The 21,930-nt window shown below is 61.8% G+C and overlaps 1 protein-coding gene across 2 annotated transcripts; it reads left to right on the top strand.

Moving 5' to 3' along the window:
* The first annotated feature begins 1,107 nt into the window (after window positions 1-1,107).
* ATG2A (autophagy related 2A) lies at window positions 1,108-21,906 on the top strand. Of its 2 annotated transcripts, none has more exons than XM_040256147.1 (41): window positions 1,108-1,414; window positions 3,707-3,869; window positions 3,989-4,141; window positions 4,265-4,367; window positions 4,775-4,910; window positions 5,255-5,353; window positions 5,648-5,744; window positions 5,833-5,997; window positions 6,103-6,243; window positions 6,856-7,093; window positions 7,179-7,323; window positions 7,426-7,518; window positions 7,952-8,110; window positions 8,209-8,452; window positions 8,793-8,889; window positions 8,990-9,146; window positions 9,852-9,994; window positions 10,074-10,213; window positions 10,299-10,456; window positions 10,929-11,079; window positions 11,216-11,415; window positions 11,510-11,590; window positions 11,821-11,927; window positions 12,016-12,108; window positions 13,654-13,724; window positions 13,946-14,022; window positions 14,718-14,888; window positions 15,016-15,142; window positions 15,229-15,443; window positions 15,992-16,200; window positions 16,435-16,570; window positions 18,227-18,427; window positions 18,596-18,697; window positions 18,781-18,865; window positions 18,962-19,097; window positions 19,184-19,253; window positions 19,409-19,491; window positions 19,728-19,849; window positions 19,991-20,145; window positions 21,016-21,168; window positions 21,258-21,906. In XM_040256147.1, the coding sequence occupies exons 1-41, from the start codon at window positions 1,244-1,246 to the stop codon at window positions 21,492-21,494; spliced, it is 5,784 nt and encodes a 1,927-aa protein (XP_040112081.1). In that variant the 5' UTR covers window positions 1,108-1,243; the 3' UTR covers window positions 21,495-21,906. The 2 variants fall into 2 exon arrangements, with proteins under 2 accessions (XP_040112081.1, XP_040112080.1); XM_040256146.1 differs by having other exon boundaries at window positions 19,184-19,256.
* The last annotated feature ends 24 nt before the right edge of the window (window positions 21,907-21,930 follow it).

Here is a 21,930-nt window from a genome sequence, read left to right as displayed (position 1 = left end):
CTCCTCCCGCCTTCAATCTTTCCCAGCATCAGGGTCTTTTCAAATGAGTCAGTTCTTCACATCAGGTGGCCAAAGTATTGGAGCTTCAGCTTCAGAAACAGTCCTTCCAATGAATGTTCAGGACTGATTTCTTTTAGGATGGACTGGTTGGATCTCCTTGCAGTCCAAGGGACTCTAGGGAGTCTTCTTGAACACCACAGCTCAAAAGCATCAATTCTTTGGCGCTCAGCTTTCTTTATAGTCCAATTCTCACAACCATATGTGACTACTGGAAAAACCATAGCTTTGACTAGACAGACCTTTGTTGGCAAAGTAATGTCTCTGCATTTTAATATGCTGTCAAGGTTGGTCATAACTTTTCTTCCAAGGAGCAAGCGTCTTTTAATTTCATGGCTGCAATCACCATCTACAGTGATTTTGGAGCCCCTCAAAATAAAGTCAGCCACTGTTTCCATTTTTTCCCTATTTATTTTCCATGAAGTAATGGGACCAGATGCCATGATCTTAGTTTTCTGAATGTTGAGTTTTAAGCCAACTTTTTCACTCTCCTCTTTCACTTTCATCAAGAGGCGCTTTAGTTCTTCGCTTTTAGTATTCCAATGAATATTCAGGACTGATTTCTTTTAGGACTGACTGGTTTGATCTCCTTGCAGTCCAAGGAACCCTCCAGAGTCTTCTCCAACACCACAGTTCAAATCATCTCACACGCTAGCAAAGTAATGCTCAAAATGCAAATATTTTCAGTTAATTGTTTCTAGAGATGAGTTCTGGGGCTCTGACACTACGTAGTCCTCTAGAAAGCTTTTACTAAGTTTAATGGGACACTGTCCCTTTAAATCCTCTTCAACCACCCCAAGTACCAATTGGACGAGTTGGCACATGCGCATTCCTTTGAAGGGCTGGCACCTCAGGCTACAGCCTTCCCGGAGCCCGTAGGAGAGGTTAAAGGTCCACCCACACAGAATTTACACGCAAGCGTAAATCAATATCGGGAGCTCTATATCGTTCTGGGAGCCCAGTCCCTTTTTCGCGCCTGAAGGCTCCGCCCCCGCAGCCAATCAGTAGGCCTCGCCCTTTGCAGTGACCAATGGCAGTGAGCGTGGGGGGCGTGGTCGGGCGTCCGGGGCGGCCGGGCCCTAAGAGAAGCGGCAGGGTGAGCCGGGGGCTCTAGTGAACAGCACAACCGGACGGGGAACGCTGGCAGGCGGCGAGTGGAAGCGGCCCGGTCCCGGCGGTCCCCGAGATGTCACGATGGCTGTGGCCATGGTCGAACTGTGTGAAAGAGCGGGTTTGCCGCTACCTGCTGCACCACTACTTGGGTCACTTCTTCCAGGAGCACCTCAGCCTGGACCAGCTCAGCCTGGATCTGTACAAGGGCAGCGTTGCCCTGCGGGATATACATCTGGAGATCTGGGTGAGGATCCGAACCCGGGAAGGGTCAAACTCGGGGGCTCAGCGGCCTGAGGCTGCCTGCGAAAGGGTCGACCTAAGGGACCAGGCACCGGAGTGGAGAGGCCTTGGTCGTCCGGCCCTTTCCAGGGGTCAGAGGGACCCCAGCCTGTCGCGTCCAGAGCCAGAAGCTAGACGGGAAGAGGTCCGTGCCTCTTCTTCGCAGGAAGATAAACTGAGGCTGGGGAGCCGGATGTCACGTCTCTGGAGAATGACAGGATAAGCGTATCAAATTGGGGGCGAGAGTTGAGGGTGTTGTCAAGGGGCTAAGGAGAAGGTGAGGAGGGATTGCAGGAACTAGGGGGCTCAGGTGGGACCAGGCCACGGATGTGGCAGAGTTGGGACATACAGCTGGTTGAGGAAGTCTGGAAGGGGTCCAGGACCCTGCTGTGGGCCCCTGTGGGAAAGGTGTCCTGACCTCCTGACCCTACGTCCCAGGCTCAGTGGGTGGTGTTCATCTCCGGATATGGATGTCAACAACCGCGTCAGCACCCTTGTTGATCAACACTTTGTGTGACTGCCACTGCTGCCTACTTCCTGCTTTGGGGAGAGTGGGATGGACCAAATGGGTGTTTGGGGAGGGGCTTGGACATCAGCATCTAGCATCACCTAGAGGAAAGCCCTGGAGGAAAGGTGGAGAGGTCTGGCCTGAGGCAGAGAGGAGAGAGATTCTGGGCAAGCAGAGAGGAATAAGGTCTGGGTCAGAGGCTTGAGGCTGGGGGCGGTAAAGAGCTGTGACTCATGGTACAGCTGACTTGGGAAGTTGCAAAGGAGCCTCCCCATAGAGGCGAAAGACCAGGGCTGGCACTGGGTCAGCCCTCAAGTCCAGAGCGACAGGGGTGGGCAAGGGGACAGGTGGTGGTTGGTGGTTTAGTTGCTAAGTTGTATACTACTCTTTGTGACCCCATGGACCACCCCCTGTAGCCAGCCAGGCTGCTCTGTCCATGGGATTTCCCAGGCAAGAATACTGGAGTGGGTGCCATCGAACCCAGGTCTCCCAAATTACAGGTGGATTCTTTACCAAATGAGCCACCAGGGAAGCTGCCATGAGGACAGGGGCTTCTCAGTTTTCTAGGGGAGCGGACAGTGTGCCTCACCTCAATATAGTCTGGGCAAGAACAGTTGGGCTTTATGGTAGACCAGGCCTTCCTGAGCAAATGTGGAGCAGAGGAGACCCCCAGGCCAAGAGTTGGTGACACTTCTTACCTGTGAATCCCCATGCAGAAGACCTTTTCTGACCTCTAACCTCAGCCTCTTAAACTGGCCCAAACCTGTAGTCTTTCTGGACTCCCACCTGCCCTGCCCTCTGGCTAGGGAGTGAATTGACTCCTAGCTAGGCTACTTTTCTTCCTGGCCTCCAGGGAGGAGTTGACCCCTGGTGGAATGCAAATTATTTCCCAATATGCCCACCCTTCTCCAAGCTGCTAGGCCTGCAGCCCCTACCTTGTGGACCCCCAGAGAAACCTGGTCCCTGGGGACGCTGCGATAGGAGGAAGAGAAAAGCCCGGGTCTCAGTCTCAGTTCCTAGAATACACTGGGTGGACTAGACGAGTCCCTTCTGTTTAGGCCTCAAGTTTCCCCATCTTGGATCTCTGGGTAAGAAATTTGCACTTGATCTCTGTGGACCTTCTGGTTCTGCCATGTATTTTATTCATGGATCCAACAGAGGTTTACTGAGGCCCTCTCTGGGTGGCACCACACAGTGCCTAGAGTCACACCGAGAAGGCAGGTGGGCTCCTGCCACCAGGGAGCTCCCAGACTGGTGCAGGGGGCTGCCCCTCTATTTGTAACGGGAGGCTCTAGCCTTGTGCCTCAGAGAGGTGCAGCTACACCAGGTGGAGCTGGGAGTCCTCCTCCAGCTCAGGTCAGCCTCGGCCTGCCTCTCCTGGACACTCCCCTTAAACCCTGTGCTTGTCCAGGTGAACGTGGGCTGCTGCAGTCTTGGCTGGGCCTTTGCATGTGCTGTTCCCATGCCTGGAACCCTCCCTTCCATCCCCTCTGCCTGGCTCCCTCCTCTTCCTCCTTCAGCTCCCCCGTCCTCAGGTTTAAAAGACTGGGCGTGTTGGACTGTTCAGTAATAGGGCAGCCAAGAGTAGGGATCGTTGAGCAAAGGTAGGATTTGGTAAGTAGCACGTGGAGGGATGGGAGAGCAAGAGTGCTCTCCAAGGTGGAACAGCCTGGTGAGGAGTGCAGTAGCCAGGGAGACAGTTGAGTTTGGGAGTTCCTTGAGCTGGCTTTGTCTCCTGTTTGCTCCCAGTCTGTGAATGAGGTACTGGAGTCTATGGAGTCGCCACTGGAGCTGGTAGAAGGCTTCGTGGGCTCCATTGAAGTGGCCGTGCCCTGGGCTGCCCTGCTTACCGACCACTGCACTGTGCACGTGGCAGGCCTCCAGCTCACCTTACAACCCCGCCAGGGCCCAGGTAAGAGGAGGGTAAAGCTCAGGTGGGGGGTGGGGGAGGGGAGCAGACAGTGGGAGTGGGCCTGGGCACCCAGGATCTGACTGGGCCCGCCTGCCCTGAGACCCTCTTCCTACCTGCAGGGCCGGGGACCGCCGACTCGCAGAGCTGGGCCTCGTGCATGACCACGAGCATGCAGCTGGCTCAGGAGTGCCTGCGGGATGGGCTGCCTGAGCCCTCTGAGCCACCGCAGCCCCTGGAAGGACTGGAGATGTTCGCCCAAACCATCGAGACTGGTGAGTAGGCCCCTCCACGGCCCTTAGTGCAAGGACCTCAGGCAGCACCCTGCTGCCTGACAGGGAAACTGTTTGGCCTTCACCACTCTGCCTGACCTGAGACCCCCCTGCCCCACCCCTCAGTACTGCGAAGGATCAAGGTGACCTTCTTAGATACTGTCGTGAGGGTGGAGCACTCGCCGGGCACTGGGGAGCATGGCGTGGCAGTGGAGGCCCATGTGCAGAGGTAAGGGCAGGCTGAGCAGGTGGGCTGTGTGAATGGGGAGGGGAGCGAGGGGCTACTGAATGGCCCTGGCCCTGCCTGCCTCCCCATCCCGGGCTCCTCGGAGGTGTCAGGGCAAGTCTGAGTGGGCCTGGGCTGTGGCCGTGGCAGAGGGAGGTGGACCGTGCTGGGAGCCTGGAGTGGTGTCCAGGGGCTGGGTGGTGCAGGGCCAGGGTGCTGGGCCCCCAAGATCAGGTCACACGCCGAGGGTCTGAGGAGCAAGAGCTGGCCGTGGAGTTCCAGGATGGCCTGGCTGCGGTGCAGTAGCTCGGCAGGCCAGACGTCACTGACCCCAGACTTCTAGAATATGGTGCGTGGCGGGGGACCCCAGCTCGGGTGGCCCGAGCACTATTTGATCCTCCACTCCCCAGACTGGAGTACTGCGATGAGGCGGTGCGAGACCCAAGCCAGGCACCCCCGGTGGATGTGCACCAGCCTCCTGCCTTCCTCCACAAGCTGCTGCAGCTGACGGGGGTCCGCCTGCACTTCGAGGAGCTCCCCCAGCAGGTGGGCCGACTCTGGTCCTCACAGTCTCTTTCTCCTTCGAATCCCTGTCCTCGCTGGCCCTTGACCCACCTGCCTCTCTCCACCCCTTCTGACCGTGTGTGTGCTCCGTCATGTCCGACTCTTTGAGGGCCCTTAGACTGTAGCCCACCGGGCTGCCCTATCCATGGAATTTTCCAGGCAAGAATACTGGAGCAGGTTGCCATTTCCTCCTGCAGGGGATCTTCCCGACCCAGGGAGTGAACCCACATCTCTTGCGTCTCCTGCATCGGCAGGCGGATTCTTTACCACTAGTGTCACTTGACCGCATCTTTTTGATCCCTCCTCTCCTATATCTCATCTCCCAGGAAGGACCCCCAGAGCCGCCCTTGCAGATCGGCAGCTGCTCAGGGTGCCTGGAGCTGACAGTGAAACTGAAGCAGAATGAGGCGTTCCCAGGCCCCAAGGTGGGTTCCCAGACCTCTGGGGACAAGGAAGTATACCCCATTTCAGCATCTTTCTCAGCAGAGCTGGTATTCCCTGGGACAGAGTGAGGTCATTAGAAGAGGGGAGCTCACTGCCTTCTAGGCAACTGGGGAAATGGAAACAGAGGCTCAGAGTGGTCAAGTTGGGGCCAGGGTCGTACAGCTAGTTGGTGGCCGAGCTCAGCCTGGGGGCTGGCAGGCTGCCTCCTCGGGTGAGGGCAGGTGGGTGGCTGCAGCAGCTGGCATGAGCTCCGTGGTTGCTCGCTCCCCCCCCAGCTGGAGGTGTGTGGACAGCTGGGCTCCCTGCACCTGCTCCTGACCCCACAGCAGCTCCAGCAGCTTCAGGAACTGCTCGGTGCTGTGAGCCTTGCAGGTGAGGCGTCTGGGTAGTCTGGGGGGTGAGGATGGTTGGGAAGGGGCAGGCAGACAAGACTGACACAAGGCCATGTCCTCCCTGGCAGACCCCGAGAGCCTGGTGGACAAGCTGAACAAGAGCCGCCCGCTCGGTGCTGAAGACCTGTGGCTGATTGAACAAGATCTGAACCAGCAGCTGCAGGCGGGGACTGGAACTGAGCTCCTCAGCCCAGACCCCCTCTCGAACCCCCTTGTCAACCTGGAGGGCACTGGTGCGTGCGGGGCTAGACCTGGCAATTGCCAGGGAGTCCGGTATGGGTGCAGAGGTCAGAGGGCCGAGCCTGGCCGTCTCTGAGACCCCTTCCTCTGGCCCACAGACCTCTTCTTCTCCATGGCGGGCCTCACAAGCAGTGTGGCCTCAGCTGTGTCCGAGCTCTCGCTCTCCGACGTAGATCTGGGCTCCTCTGTGCACAGTACCACAGCCTCCCGCCGGCTCTCTGCCCAAGCGCCCCCAACCGGTGAGTCCTCCCAGACTCCCCTCCCCTCCCCAGGCCCGCCCCGCCCCTCCCCTCCCCCAGAACTCTCCGGCCCAGTGAGAGCTAGAGGAACGCACCATGTCGGGTCATGTTGCTTATATGTGTGCAGGAGGCCTGGGGGTCCACCACTGGTGACCTGGTTCTGGGGGAACACTCAGGGGAGGTGGCAAAGTGACAGACAGAGCGTGGATTTCAGAGTCAGTGACACTGGGAGATTCCCCGGGGGCTCAGGCAGTAGAGTTGGTGACATTGGCCCAAGTACTTAAACTCTTGGAGACTGTTTCTCCTCTCATGAGAGATAAGATCTGACCCCACCAGGCTGTATGTGTGAGAGTTTATATGTGTCAGGTACTGGGTAAGTGCTTTATCACCTCCAGTTTGTCCAGTTTCCTTAAGCACGTTGAATCGAGCCTGGACTCAGTGTCTGACATAACGAGGCTTCGTGTCACCCCTGCCTGGCCAAGCTCCCGGTTGGAGTCAGGGTTCACCTCAGTCAAGGCTTCTCCCAGCGCTGAGTCCAAGTGTCTGACTGTCACTTGACCTGGGGTCCCCACGAGCTCTGGGGAGCCTCTGGTGAAGCCTTTATCCTCTCAGGCAGGACAGCCCCAGTGCCCCCCTCAAACACCCTGCGCCCCGACTCGCTGCTGAAGATGACCTTGGGGGGTGTGACCCTGACCTTGCTTCAGACATCTGCCCCGTCTTCTGGACCACCTGACCTCACCACCCACTTCTTTGCCGAATTTGATGCCACCATGGATGGGTCCTTCGGCTCCCATGACTTGCACCGTCTCCGACCGCGCTTCCAGAGGGCCTGTCCTTGCAGCCATGTCCGGTACAAGCCCAAGGCGGGCCTGAGCATGAGGGGACTCCCTGAGCCCCTGAAGTCCTCCCTCTGACGCCCGGCTTCTTCCCCGTAGGCTAACAGGTGCCGCCGTGCAGCTGTCCTGGGAGCTGCAGACGAGCAGGGGCCGGCGGGTCACCAGCACAGAAATGCACTTCGGGCAGCTGGAGGTGCTGGAGTGCCTGTGGCCCAGGGGCGCCTTGGAGCCTGAGTGCGCAGAGGTGAGGGCTGACAGCCTGCGCGTGCGGTGCGGCCGGGCCTGGCAGCGAGGGTGTGTGCGGGGGGCTCAGCCTGACCCCACCATCTTCCCCGTCCCTGCCCAGATCCTGAGCTTCCCCAACAGCCTGCGACCCCAGGCCTCGGCTCAGCCCTGCGCTCACCTGCGCCACACGCAGACCCTGCGCCGGGTGCCCAAGGTAGTCCCCCCGCCTCCAGGCCTGGGGCCCCTGGTTGTATGCTGTGGGTGTTGCCCCCACCGGCCTCCCCGGGTGCCTCTCTGCCCCTCCCCCTTCCCCCAGTCCCTGTGCTCCATCCAGAGCACACCCCCACCCCGGAGCCCTGAAACACCACTGGGCCACATGCATGCCATCCTCTCAGCCCCTCTCCTGCTTCATGGCAAAGCCCTGCCAGCCCATAGGGCTGAGGGTGGTAGGTTCTGGGTGGCGTGGTTGTCTGCTTCGAGCAGGCCGTGACACCCTGCTCCCCTCCTGGGTCCTTCCCTGAGCTCGTCTCCTCACACCTTGGGAGGGCTCTGTGTTCTTCCTGTTTTCGCTCAGGGGACCCCTGCCCATCCTGCCCTCACCTCCCCCGCCACACGGCCCTCGCTGACCTGAGCACCCTCCCCCTCAGAGCCGGCCCCGGCGCCCACCTGCCTGCCGTTGTCACTCAGAACTGGCCCTGGACCTGGCTGACTTCCAGGCGGATGTGGAACTGGGGGCCCTGGACCGGCTCGCTGCCTTGCTGCGCCAGGCCACCACACCCGCTCCTGAGCTGCCTGCAGGCCTGCTGGTGAGAGGCCCAACCAGGGTGGAAAGCGGGGCACGGATCCTCCCGCTCCTGACCACGGGGGTTGGGGGGTGGCCGCAGCTCTGATTCTCCTCCCGCAGACAGAGCCCCCTCTGGCAGCCGAGCAGCACATGCTGGTGCGGCTCTCAGCACCCCGGGCCACACTGCAGCTGCGCTTCCCTATCGCTGACCTGCGGCCTGAGCGGGACCCCTGGGCGGGCCGGGCCGTGCGGGATGAGCAGCTGAGACTGGAGCTGACTGAGCCCCAGTTCCGGTCAGAGTTGAGCAGTGGGCCTGGTCCCCCAGCCCCCACCCGCCTGGAACTTACCTGCTCTGACCTGCATGGTAAGACTCCCCCAGGAGACAACCCCTTGGGCAGGGGGCTGAGGCCTCTGGGAGAGGGGGGCTTGGGGCCCCGAGAGGAGCTGGGTCATGAGTGGGGTCCACGCCTCATCTACTTTGTGAGGCGCCCTCCATTCCCCGGGCTCCTCTTCGCAGTGGGCAGAATGGACCGTTTATCCCAGGGCCATGGCAGAATGTGGGTGCAAGGGAGGGCACAGGTCCATAAACAATAAAACACAGTAGTTGTGGGCAAGGCTCCAGGCCCCCACTGACCCACCCGGTATTGAGGAAGAGATGGGAAAAGGTGGCAGTGACGACCCCCACCCCTCCCCATCCCCTCCAGTCACCTATGAAGATGGAGAGAAGCCGCCCGTCCCCTGCCTGCGGGTCTCCAAAGCTCTGGATCCCAAGAGCCCTGGGCACAAGTACTTCCTGCCCCAGTAAGTCGGGGCTCTGGAAGGAGCAGACAGGAGAGGAGGGCTTTGCTACCGAGGGCAGCGGGAGGCCCTGCAGGCCAGTGACAGGCCTGTGCCCTGGCAGGGTAGTGGTGACCCTCAACCCCCAGCTCAACGCACAGTGGGAAGTGGCCCCAGAGAAGGGAGAGGATCTGGAGCTGTCGGCTGAGAACCTGTGCGACCTTCGGGAGCCTGAGCCCTCGCCCTTCTCCTCCAAGAGGACCATGTACGAGACGGAAGAGGTGAGGTCCAGGCCTTCTGAGTCTCTCGGGAGCCACTTGGTGGCTGTGGGCCAGGGGGACAAGACCACCTGCAGGGCCAGATAACATGTGACTCAGCGCCAGTGAGAATTCCATGTCTTCCATCATCTCTGGTCAGTGAAGAGTCAGAAACACCGCAGCTTTTGGGGCCCGAGAGTGAGGGCCGTGGCGAGGGCAGTGCCCTGGGCCACGGGCCTTGGTGGGACAGCTGTGACCCCGTTCCATCAGCCATTTCTCAGCAGTGGACATCTGGGCCCTGGGATCCTCTTCTCTGAAGGTGCTGAGGGTCAAGTGAGAGGCAGTTAAGCGCCTGGCCTCTGGTCCAAACGGCTTAGGTTCGAATCCAGGCTCTGCCACTTGGTGGCTGTGTCATCTCAGGATTGTCCAACCGCCTGGAAAGTGAACAACAGATGAGCTTCTACTTCCGGAGAGTGGGTGTAATGACCCCTCTCGTGGGGCCTGCCGTGGGGATAGAGGAGGTAACATCCATGAGGCCCCTTGGAGCAGGGTTCACACGCAGTCAGTTCTTCAGACCAGACTGAAGATGGCTGTCATACATCCCAGCAGAGGAGGCTCGTGTGAATGACGGTTGGCATTCAGGAAGCAGATTCTAAGTCCGGCAGCAGGCGCTGACCTCTCTCACATCCCCTTCCCTGCTCTCCCCGCCCGTGTCCCTCCCCCTGCAAGATGGTGATCCCTGGAGACCCTGAGGAGATGAGGACCTTTCAGAACCGGGCCCTGGCGCTGTCCCGCTGTAGCCTAGAAGTGATCCTGCCCGCCGCCCATGTCTTCCTGCCCAGCAAGGAGGTCTACGAGAGCCTCTACAACAGGTGATGGTGTGGGCAGGACAGGGGTGGCCAGGGCCTGGGCTGGGCCCCCCTCACTGCCGTGGTCCCATCGTCCTCCCAGGATCAACAATGACCTGCTCATGTGGGAGCCCGCAGACCTGCTCCCCGCCCCCGCCCCCGCCGCCCCCGCTGCCGGCTGCCCGGGTGCCTCGGGTCTCTGGCACGACAGCTTCAAGATGTGCAAGTCTGCCCTCAGGCTGGGTAGGAAGGGTGCTCCGGGGGCCGCGGCAGACCCTCCCCCCACCTCCAGGCCTCCCTGCCACTCAGCTCCTGGATCTCACCCTAGACTCGGACTCAGACGACGAGGACACCCACTTCTCAGTGGGGGCATCAGGTGCCCCCCAGCCCCTTGCCCGTGAGTCCCGGAGCCCTCGCTCCCAGAGCACCTTCTCTGCATTGGTGACGGTGCTGAAGGGCCGGATCACCGCCCACTGTGAGACCAAGGTGAGGCATAGAGGAGGTGACGATAGCCCAGGAGCAGGGACCCCCGACTCCAGAGCCCCCACTGGCAGGAAAACCAGGCCTGCTCCGAGTTGGGAATGTGCGAAACAGAAGCCCCACTGGGGTCCAAGTGTGGCCTGCCCAGCCATTAGCACCCACCTGCCCCTCTGACCCACCCATGCCACCCCACCCGTCCCATCACGCCCTGTCAGCCGCTTACTAGCACCTGCTGGTTGTAAGGCACTCAGGGTTAGGGTTAGGTAAGGCTCGGGGTCCGAGCAGGCACCATCCGATGCTTGGAGGTAGACAGGGAGGGTGACCCCTCTCCTCTGGGTGCTGCCCCGGATCTGCAGCAGTCTGGAGAGCGGCCAGAGCCAATCCTAGTCAGACCAGGGCTCTGGAGGCCCCCTGACCCCGAGGGCATGGGGGCTGCCGAGTATAGCCTCTGAGGCCAGGCTGCGCGCTCTGTCTGCAGGACGAGTGTGGGAAGCGGCTGGAGGGCGCCCATGGGGAGCTGGTGCTGGACGTGGAACAGGGAACCATCTTCAGCGTCTCTCAGTACAGAGGCCAGCCGGGGCTTGGCTACTTCTGCCTGGAAGCGGAGAAGACAGCGCTCTACCACCGAGGTGTGAGGGCTGGGGGCCAGTTGCCCTGGGTCCCAGGGGTCCATGGTCAGGGGTGGTCTCTTGGGAGGGATGTGTGCCCTGGGTAGAGTGGGCCGTCCACCAACTGGGCAGGGGAGCTCACCAGATACCTCCCCAGCGGCCATGGACGACTACCCACTGCCCAGTCGCCTGGAGCTGCCCGCCTTTGCTCCCCCGGCCCAGCTGGCCCGGACCATCTACCCATCAGAGGACGGGGTGACTGAACAAGGAGCCTCAGGCCGCAGAGGCCAAGGCCGGGGCCCCCACATGCTGTCCACCGCGGTGCGCATCCAGCTGGACCCCCACAGGAACGTCAAGGTACAGGCCCGCCTGCTTCCAGCCCACCTGTTTGGTCAGGGCTCTGCCTCCCAGGTCCCTGGGGCTCCCGTGCTGACTCTGCCCTGCCCCCCAGGAGTTCCTGGTGACCCTGCGGCTGCACAGGGCCACCCTGCGCCACCGCATGGCCCTGCCGGAGCAGAGCTGGCACTCCCAGGTGAGCCAAGGGGGTGCAGCGGGCAGGGTTCCAGGCCTGGGTGAGGCAGGCGCGAGGGCAGGGGCTGGGCCAGAGCTGACCCTGGACTGGAGCTGGCTCGTGGGTAGAGCCCCTGGGCCAGGCTGTGGTGGACAGCTGGTGGGCAGCAAGTAGGGGGCTGGGCTGGGGTTGGGGGTTGGGGAAGAAAGAAGCTCCCTCACCCTCATGTACCTCTCCTCTGGCCCCCAAAGCTATTGGAGTTCTTAGATGTCCTGGATGACCCAGTGCTGGGCTACCTGCCTCCAACGGTCATCACCATCCTACACGTCCACCTGTTCTCCTGTGCCGTGGACTACAGGTACCCAGGCTCAGGGGCCTGGGGCTGGGGCCAGGCTCTCATGAGCAAGGAAGCTGCCCCAGCCCAAATGTGACCCCTTCCCTCCCAGGCCCCTCTACCTCCCCGTACGTGTCCTTGTCACTGCTGAGACCTTCACCCTCTCCAGCAACATCGTCATGGACACCGCTACCTTCCTGCTCAGGTATGCAGCTCCTCCTACCCAAGCCCCCCGTCCATCCCACCCCAAGTCGGCTGTAGCTGCCCCTTCCCCACGGTCCCACATGCCCGCTCCGTGTCCTCAGGCCAGTCTGAGCCTTTCTGTGCATCTGAGTGATCCCTCTCTGAGGAAGTCGAGGTTTCCCCTGCCTAGAGGCAGTCAGACCTCTGAGGCAGAGCGTTTGAGCTCTTGCCTGATAATCTCACTTCTGGGGGTCGTCCTCAGGATAAAACCCCATGGACTGTAGCCCACCAGGCTCCTCTGTCCATGGGATTCTCCAGGCAAGAATACTGGAGTGGGTTGCCATTTCCTTCTCCAGGGGATCTTCCCGACCCAGGGATTGATCCCAGGTCTCCCGCATTAGAGTCAGACACTTTAACCTCTTAGCCACCAGGGAAGAGCCAAAAGAAAGGATAAAAAGGGTGAAATATAAAGCCTCCGTAGTATAATTTAAAATAGCCAAACCTTGTAAACACATTATGTGACCCCAGATTACGACCTCAGTCAGTAAACGTGGCCTTGTGCTCAATCACTTCATTTGTGTACAACTGTTTGCGACCCCATGGACTGTAGCCTGTCCAGCTCCTCTGTCCATGGGATTCTCCAGGCAAAAACACTGGATTGGGTTGCTATGCCCACCTCCAGTAGATTTTCCTGACCCAAACATGGCCTACCCAACCATTAAAGTCAAATTTAAGAGTAACATTGAAAAATTCCATCATATAATATTTACTGAAAAAAAAAAAGATATAAAGCCATATATATATATATATTTTTTAAAGATTTTTGCGAGTGTGTTTGTATACATCTCCATGTCTTCACAGAAAAGACTGGAAGGAGATGGATAGCTATCCCTCAGTATCCGCAGGGGATTGCTTCCAGGACCTCTCGTGACACCAAAATTCAGGGGCATTGAAGTCACTTATGTAAAAAGGGTGCAGCATTTGCATGTGTCCCAGGCACGTCCTCCCATATTCTCTAAGTCATTTCTAGATTACTTTTAACACCCAACACAGTGTAAATGCTACGTAAGTAGTTGCTAGCATGCAACAAATTCAAGTTTTGTTTTTTGGAACTTTCTAGATTTTTGTTTGTTTGTTTGTTTTGGTTCCCTGACCAAGAATGGATTTTTTAAAAAATACTTGCGATCCGCAGTTGGTTGAGTCCTCAGAAGCAGAACCCACAGATTGGGAGGGCCCAGGTTCTGTTCTCAGGATCTGAGATTAGCTTTATTCTTACATATATAGAAGCAGTAGGGGGAAAGCAGGACATTTCCCTCCCAGGGAGGAGCTGGACAGATATGCAGGAAGAGAAATGCTGCCCAGTGTTCCTGAGTGCCTGCTGGCTGGGCCTGTGGTCTCCCCATTGTACAGACAAGAACACTGAGGCCAGAGAAGGGCCAGCACTAGTTTCTTGTCAGCTTGGGAGGCCCTGTCAGGGCCCCCTCTGCCTGTCTCTATGAGCCCTACCTTCTTAGGAGCTGCGGCCCTGCAGCGGCTCCCGGCCCTTCTCAGCCCTGTTCCCCGCCAGGTTCATCCTCGACGACTCCGCCTTGTACCTGTCCGACAAGTGTGAGATGGAGACCCTGGATCTGCGGCGAGGTGGGCAGGGCCTAGGCTGGGCTCCCTCCCCTCCGAGGGACTGTGGCCTGGCCACCCCCAGAGCGGTCAGATGTCCTCCCCCAGCTGCTGGTCAGGCTCTCAGTGCCCACAGACACACTCACGCACACCAGGGCGGCACCCACTCAAACCCTAGACTCTCCCACCAGGGCCGGGGCTGGGTAGGAGGAGGCAACAGGGCCCTCTTCTGCTTTCTGCCTTAGATTACGTCTGCGTCGTGGATGTTGACCTCCTGGAACTTGTGATCAGAACCTGGAAGGGGAACACTGATGACAGACTGGTGAGTGTGGCTGCTCCCAGGGTCTACCCAGGTCCCCGGAGCCAGAGCAGGAATCTGGGCAACAGAGCCTCAGGGCATCACTGTCCCCCACCTGCTCTCTTTTGCTTCTGCCCCGGGGCCTGGGCTCAGGTCACAGTCCCTGGTAGCCCTCTCCTGTGGTTACCCGCCCTCCTGGGAAGGGTCCGGCCCTAGGCAGACATCCCTCCGTAGGAACCCCGCCAGCACAAGGCAGCTGTAGCCCAGAAAGAGCAGGACCTGAGGAGGTAGCCCTTGGGGGTCCCTGATTTCCCTGTCTGTAAAAGACAGTTACTAGGCCTGGGGGCTCAGTTGGTAAAGAATCCGCCTGTGATGTAGGAGAGCCAGGTTCGATCCCTGGGTGGGGACGATCCCCTGGAGAAGGAAATGGCACCCCCCTCCAGTACTCTTGCCTGCAAAGCCCCTTCGACAGAGAAGCCTGGTGGACTACAGTCCATGGGATCGCCAAGAGTCGGACACGACTGAGCAACTAAACCCCCCCCCCTAACAGGCCCCGGCTGACTGGGCTGAGGTGCAGGACTTGGGAGCCTGGAGGCACAGAAGAGCCCCCGTGCCTCCTCGGACAGCCCCTCTTCCCCTCAGGCTGAGTGTGCCCATGTGTCCAGTGGGTTGTTGACTGACCATCCCAGGGCTCACCCCCGCCCCGCCCCGCCCCGCAGAGCCAGCCGCTGTTCGAGCTGCGCTGCTCCAACAATGTGATGCACGTGCACAGCTGCGCTGACTCCTGTGCCCTGCTGATCAACCTGCTGCAGTACCTGACGAGCGCGGGGGACCTACACCCCCCACCCCAGCCGCCCAGCCCCACAGAGATCGCCGGTCAGAAGGTGCAGGTGAGGCCTGGCCCTACCGCTCCCGGAGCTCCGCCCAGGCCCCTCCCCTGCCGCAGCCCCCACCAGGGCCCTGGGGCCTGCCCCTCTCTCCTAACTGGAGCTCACCAGTGCCCCCTGCCTGGCCCAGCTCTCAGAGAGCCCCGCCTCCCTGCCTTCGTGCCCACCGGTGGAGACGGCCCTCATCAACCAGCGGGACCTGACGGACGCCCTCCTGGACACTGAGCGCAGCCTGCGGGAGCTGGCGCAGGCCTCAGGTGGGGTCGGGGTGCAGTGGGGTCACCACACGAAGTCAGCACCCACACCAGGCAGCCCCCTCAACTGGCCCCTCTCTCCGCCACAGGCAGCCCCTTCTTCCAGGCCTCTCCAGTGTCGGTCTACTTGTTCCCCGGAGAACGGAGTGGGGCCCAACCCCCCTCGCCCGCTGCTGGGGCCCCCACTGGCAGCTTGAGGTCCCGTTCCGGGGCCAAAGAAGCTGAAAAGGAAGAGGAGGGGGATGTAGACACTCTGGACAGCGATGAGTTCTGCATCCTGGACGCTCCTGGCCTGGGCATCCTGGTGTGTGGTGGGCAGGCTGGGCAGGGCCAGGAAGAGGGTGCTCAGTTTGGGGCCCTCCTAGAGCTCCCACTGTGAGAGAGGCAGGAGGTGGTCTCCATCTGCGGGGATGAGGGTTGGAACCACAGGTAGAGCTGAGAAGGGCTCCCTGGGAAGGCAGCCCTCACTGTGGGCTTGGAAGAAGTTGACGGAGGTCCAGAGGAAGTGACAAGGCATGGTGTCCAGGGCAGAGGGGTGGGGACATTGAGGGTCGGGAGGGAGAGGAGCAGGGCAGATAGCAGGAAGGGGAGGAGAACCACTCGCTGTGAGGGTGCTGGCCTCCTGGCCGCCCAGTGCCAGTGGGAATGCCCGAGCTCACTGTCGCATGCAAGCTAGACCTTAGTTCAGGGAGGCAGGGCTGGCAGGAGCACAGGGCACTCAGGTCCCTCTGGGTCATGGCCCGTGAGACCCCCCTTTTGTGAAATAGGGGAGAGGGGTGTGAGGATGGAAACACGCGGCCTGGACCGGGGGAGCTGCTGTGCCCACGTGCTCACGTGGTGTCCCCCCTGCAGCCCGCCGACGGGGAGCCCGTGGTGACGCAGCTGCACCCAGGCCCCATCGTAGTGCAGGATGGGCACTTTGCACAGCCGCTGGGCAGCACGGACCTGCTGCGGGCACCTGCCCACTTCCCCGTGCCCAGCAGTCGAGTGGTGCTGCGTGAGGTCTCCCTTGTCTGGCACCTATATGGTGGCCGAGACTTTGGCCCGCACCCTGGCCACAGGTGAGAAGGAGTGGGTGCGGGTGGCAGTGGGGCCCCCAGGAGATGGGGCCTGGGCTGGGGTCCAGTTCTGACCTTTGGCAGCTGGTGACCTTGAACCCAAGCCTCATCTTCTGGCCTTAAGGCTTCCTCTTCCCCATGCCCCGCCAACTTCCCAGGGGGAGGGTCTCTGGCCCCAGAGGGAACGTGGGAAGGCTGTTCCCTCTGAGTCAACTCGTTCCTTGTTCCTCTGCCCAGGGCAAGGGTCAGCCTCTCAGGCCCCCGGAGTTCCCCTTCTCGCAGCTCCGGCCCCAACCGGCCCCAGAACTCCTGGCGTGCGCAGGGGGGCAGTGGGAGGCAGCACCACGTCCTTATGGAGATCCAGCTTAGCAAGGTGAGTGGGGGGCTCGGGGAGAGGAGGCAGGGGTGGGGACGGGGGTCAGCAAGGTGAGCCAGGGGCTCAGGCAGAGGAGGCGGGGGTGGGGACCGAGGTCAGCAAGGTGAGCCGGGGGCTCGGGCACAGAAGGCGGGGGTGGGGACTGGGGTCAGCAAGGTGAGCTGGGGGCTCAGACACAGAAGGCGGGGGTGGAGACTGGGGTCAGCAAGGTGAGCCGGGGGCTCGGGCACAGAAGGCAGACTGGGGGGCGACCAGAACAGGCCCTCCCCTCCCCGCTGCCCACCTAGCGCTTCACTCCACGGAACCCGTGGGTCGTGCACTTGGTCAGCTGCTGCTCTGCTGTTCTAAGTGCTGGAGGCAGCGATGAGCAAAGCAGATAGAAACCTGCCTTCCTGTCCCTGTGTCATAGTAGAGGGAGCCTGATAAGACTACACATGCGCGTCTGCCAAGTCACTTCGGTCGTGTCCAACTCTGTGGACAGGCTCCTCTGTCCATGGGATTCTCCAGGCGACAGTACTAGAGTGGGTTGCCATGCCCGCCTCCAAAGACTATATATACATATACTCAAATGTGATAAGTGCTTGGGGAATGTGAACAGAGAGAGGGCTCAGGGAGCACTGGGGAGGGCTGGAAAGTCCTCGTGGAAATGTGCCGTTTTGCACAAAGGTGTGAGGAAGTGAGCCAGGAGGAGGTTTTCAGGCAGAGGGCACAGCGCGAGGGCTACAAGCCAGGAGCATCCCTTGCGTGTTCTGGGACCAGCAAGGAGGCCGGCGGGACTGCCGCTGAGAAGGGAGGGGAGCAGTAGGGGACGAGGCCGGAAACCCGACCCCAGGCAGGCTGCGTAGGCCCTGAAGACCACGGGCGGTTCTGGGTTCTACCAGAGGGACAGCGGAAAGAACCACAGGATGGGCTGCTGCACTGAGTGTCCAAAAGGGAGACAGCGGGCCAGGGTGGCCTGAGAAATGGTGCTGGGTCAAGGGCCAGGTCAAGGGCTGCTTACTGAGAGCGAGCCCACACAGACCCACCCCCCGAGCTCTCAAGGGCGCTGGTGCTAAGTGCTTCAGAGGGGTGGCAAGGGCGCCTAGGACTCCAGACAGGCCAGGGAGCTGGTGACAGCGCTGAGTGATGGGGAGAGACCGGGGCAAGGGCCTGTGGCTGAGGGAGGCTTTGGCCTGCCAAGGGCAGAGAGGCCAGGGTGCCGCACATCAAGGGCAAGGGCCGAGGGCGGGCTTGGAGGGAGAGCACGGCCTGGCCAGGCCTCAGGGAGGAGTCTGCAGGCGTGGGGTGGGCGGGCGAACACTTCACGAAGGTCCCTCTGGGTGGAAGGAGAAGGGGCTGGAGGGGGTGGGGGGGGTGTTCAGGGGAGGGGGAATGGCAGCCCCGCGGCCAGGGGCGGCTGCGGAGGTGTCAGTGCAGAGGGACTGGAGGGATTATGAGGAGGCAGGACTGACAGCCATGGCGATGGAGAGATGCTGGGGAGGACCGCACCGGGGTCTGCCCTCGAGAGTGATGGGGGTGCAGGTGCCCCTCTGGGGACGGGGCGCTGTGAGAACCGGGCTGGGCTGGCGGGACAGCTGCGTGGGGCTGAGACTGGGGGGCGGGGAGGGCTGAGAGTGTGGGGAGTGCCTGCTCAGGCCGCTGTGCGCCCCGCAGGTGAGCTTCCAGCACGAGGCGTACCCGGCGGAGCCAGGCCCGGTCGTCCCTGGCCGGGAGCTGGAGGAGCAGCCACTGTCCCGCCAGGTGTTCATCGTGCAGGAGCTGGAGGTGCGCGACCGGCTGGCCTCCTCCCAGATCAACAAGTTCCTGTATCTCCACACGAGCGAGCGCATGCCGCGGCGCACCCACTCCAACATGGTACGGGCCCCGCGGTCCGCCCGCACCCCAGCCGTTTGTGAGTCCTGGAGGGTGGGGGCACAGGCAGCTTTCACTGAGGGAGCAGCTTCTGCAGGACCAGCTGGGTGAGCGGTGGGGAGGTGGGGGCCTGAGGCCCAGCGGGGCCCAGAGCTCACCTCCTGCCTTCAGCTCAAGGTCAAAGCGCTGCACGTGGCCCCCGTGACCAACCTGGGGGGCCCCGAGTGCTGCCTCCGCGTCTCGCTGCTGCCCCTGCGGCTCAATGTGGATCAGGTGAGCGGGCTGCATGGGGACGGAGCCTGAGCCGAGCCCGCTGCCCCCCAAGCCTCTGAGTCTGACCCCCTCACTCCCCACAGGATGCCCTGCTCTTCCTCAGGGACTTCTTCACCACCCTGGCGGCCAGCATCAACCCCGTGGTCCCGGCAGAGAACTCTGCCGAAGGTGAGCAATTGGGCCGGCGAGGGGGTGGTCCGGGCCTCCTGCCTCACCGCCATGCCTGGGCCCACCCCCAGTCTGTCCCTGCCATCTCCCCTCCAGCTCGCCCTGAGACCCCGGTCCCACCCAGCGGCCCCCAGGAAGGGCAGCCCGAGGGTGTGGAGACCACCAGCTCCCAGGAGGCCGCAGGTGGTAGGCACGGCGTCCCCCCCACCGAGCAGCAGCCCATCTACTTCAGGTAGGGCGTTGGGCTGGGGACCCCGGGCCAGGCTGCAAGGGGCCAGGCCAGTGACCTCAGGACCCTCTCCCCACTCCCTAACCCAGGGAGTTCCGCTTCACGTCTGAGGTGCCCATTTGGCTGGATTACCATGGCAAGCACGTCACCATGGACCAGGTGGTGAGTGGGTTGTCGGGTTCCCATCCTGCCGTGGCCTTAGGAGGCCAGGGGCCCAGGCAATACCGGCCACTGTCAGCCTCTAGTGGCTCCGGGGGGGCTGGGCCGGTCCTGGGGCCCCAGGGTGTAAACTCCAGCTCCTCTCCCCTCGCCAGGGCACTTTCGCAGGTCTCCTCATCGGCCTGGCCCAGCTCAACTGCTCCGAGCTGAAGCTAAAGCGGCTCTGCTGCCGGCATGGGTGAGCCTCCAGGCCTTTCGCAGGGCCCTCTCTCTGTTCCTGACTCGGGCCTTGGCCAAGACCTCACCCTTCTGGCACCTCAGTTTTGTCCTCTGTGACATGGGCTCAGTCAGTCCCTCCATACAGGGCTGGGTGGAGCTGCGGGGTATGTTGGGTGCCTTGGGTCCCTCTGGCCCTGTGACCTCCTCAGTGAGGGGCTCTGCCCGCCCTGCCCTCCTCTCCCCGCCCCGACCCAGGCTCCTGGGTGTAGACAAGGTGCTGGGCTACGCGCTCAATGAGTGGCTGCAGGACGTCCGCAAGAACCAGCTGCCTGGCCTGCTGGGGGGCGTGGGCCCCATGCACTCGGTCGTCCAGCTCTGTGAGTATCTGACTTTGGAGGCTCTGGAAACTGCCATACTCGGGCAGCCTAGAAGCCACTCTGGGGAGTTAAGTGGACGAGTTCCCGCAGCAGGGTAGGTGGGGGCGGCCTCGGGCATCTCTGCCCACCCTGTGCCCCTAGTCCAGGGGTTCCGGGACCTGCTGTGGCTGCCCATCGAGCAGTACAGGAAGGACGGCCGCCTCATGCGGGGACTACAGCGCGGCGCTGCCTCCTTCGGCTCGTCCACAGCCTCGGCCGCCTTGGAGCTCAGCAACCGGCTGGTGCAAGCTATCCAGGTGAGCGGACCCCCAGCGTCCAGGGTGGGGAGGCTCTGCTCCACGGTGCCCAGTTCCCTCCTCATAGCTCTACTGAGCATGGGCAGTCTGGACGTGTGAGATCTTAGGAGGAACAATCACAGAGACAAGAAGTCACGTGACCGGCCTGGAGCCCCCGTGGCTCCTGTGTGGGAGCGTCAGGCCCCCAGCTTTAGAGCCCACTAGGTGTCCATTCATGGCGTTGTCCTGATGTGGGGGGAGGGCTGGTTCTCTTGAATGAACCAGAGATTGACCCTTGTGCTTCACCAGGCCTGGGGGGAAACCCAGGGGTTATCCTGTGAGCAGTTGTACATGAGTGCCCTGGGGTCTAGACTAGAAGCAGGTGGACGGACAGATGTTTGTGTCCATCCTCAGAAGTGAGGGGGGAGCGTGCAGATCCTCGGGACAGTTGGGGAGGGGCAGGCAGGATCTCTCGAGAGGAGGCTGGAGGGATAAGCAGGTATCTGAGGCCCTCCCAGGGCAGTGAGCTGGGGTGTGGCCCGGCCAGGTCAGGGGAACGACGATGGGGGTGGGAGAGGGGAACCCAGGTCTCTGTCAAGGCCGCCCCTGGAGCTCACGAGGAACAGCTGGGGAGGGCAGGCGCTGGGCTCGGGTTGCGTCTGTGGCGCCCCCAGATGGGCTGAAGGAGGGGTGTGGGTCCAGAGGACGTGCAGGGAGTCCCCTCAGGAGGCATGAGGTCACCCGAAAGCCCCCTGCCCTGGGGGCTGGGAGCTTGGCAGGACCCCAGGAGCAGCCCAGTACAGTGTGGCTGTGGGGGAGGCAGGGATTGTTGGGGGGTGGTGGGCTCCCTCCTGGTCCTGTCTCCTCATCTGCTGTCCCCCACGCCCCCAGGCCACAGCTGAGACGGTGTATGACATCCTGTCCCCAGCGGCGCCCGTCTCGCGCTCCCTGCAGGACAAGCGCTCCGTGCGGAGGCTGCGGAAGGGCCAGCAGCCTGCCGACCTCCGGGAGGGCGTGGCCAAGGCCTACGACACGGTTCGAGAGGTAAGGAGGCCCAGTCCTGCCCCCAGTGGTCCCGCGTCCACACCCACACCCCCGCCACGGACCCCCGCACTGACCGCTGGCCTCCACAGGGCATCCTGGACACAGCTCAGACCATCTGCGAGGTGGCGTCTCGGGGCCACGAACAGAAAGGGCTGACAGGCGCCGTGGGGGGCGTGATCCGCCAGCTGCCCCCGACCGTGGTGAAGCCCCTCATCCTGGCCACCGAGGCCACGTCCAACCTGCTGGGAGGGATGCGCAACCAGATCCTCCCCGATGCGCACAAGGACCACGCTCTAAAGTGGCGTCTGGACGAGGCCCGGGACTGAGCGCAGGCCCCAGGACCCCACCTCGCCCGGCCAGCCCAGGGGCACCTCCGGAGTGCTGCGGCCCCCTGCCGGATGGGCCAGGCCTTCAGAAACGGACCAGAAAGGACCCTGATGGGCCCACCCGCTGCCAACCGCTGTGAGAGTGGACCTTCCCTGCCTGGGGCCTCGGCCCTGTCTCTGCACTTTTCCTCCCGGGAGAAAGGACACCACGCCCCCCCCCACCACCTGGGCCCACATCGCTGCCTTGTTCTAGAATGGAGGCTCTCAGACCCGGACCCACTCAGCCAAGTGTCTTTCTGTGTCTCAGCGGGAGATGGGGGCACGGACACCGTGTGGCTCAATGTATTTTTAAGCTCCTTGAGCGTGTGGGTCAGTGTCTGCATGACGTGGAATAAACTGCCCACCGCCAGCCCCTCCTGTGTACCTGCAGTGCCCC

The sequence above is a fragment of the Oryx dammah genome, unplaced genomic scaffold (assembly GCF_014754425.2).
Source record: "Oryx dammah isolate SB20612 unplaced genomic scaffold, SCBI_Odam_1.1 HiC_scaffold_15, whole genome shotgun sequence".
NCBI lineage: Eukaryota > Metazoa > Chordata > Mammalia > Artiodactyla > Bovidae > Oryx > Oryx dammah.
The sequence above is the reverse complement of the archived record's forward strand: the minus strand, read 5'-3'. Positions and strand labels throughout refer to the sequence as shown.

Coding starts and splice junctions, on each gene's coding strand:
- ATG2A (XM_040256146.1), top strand. CDS start 1,244: ATGTCACGATGGCTGTGGCCATGGTCGAACTGTGTGAAAGAGCGGGTT. Junction 6,244..6,855: donor TGCCCAAGCGCCCCCAACCG/GTGAGTCCTCCC, acceptor TTATCCTCTCAG/GCAGGACAGCCCCAGTGCCC. Junction 16,571..18,226: donor TGGAGATCCAGCTTAGCAAG/GTGAGTGGGGGG, acceptor TGCGCCCCGCAG/GTGAGCTTCCAGCACGAGGC.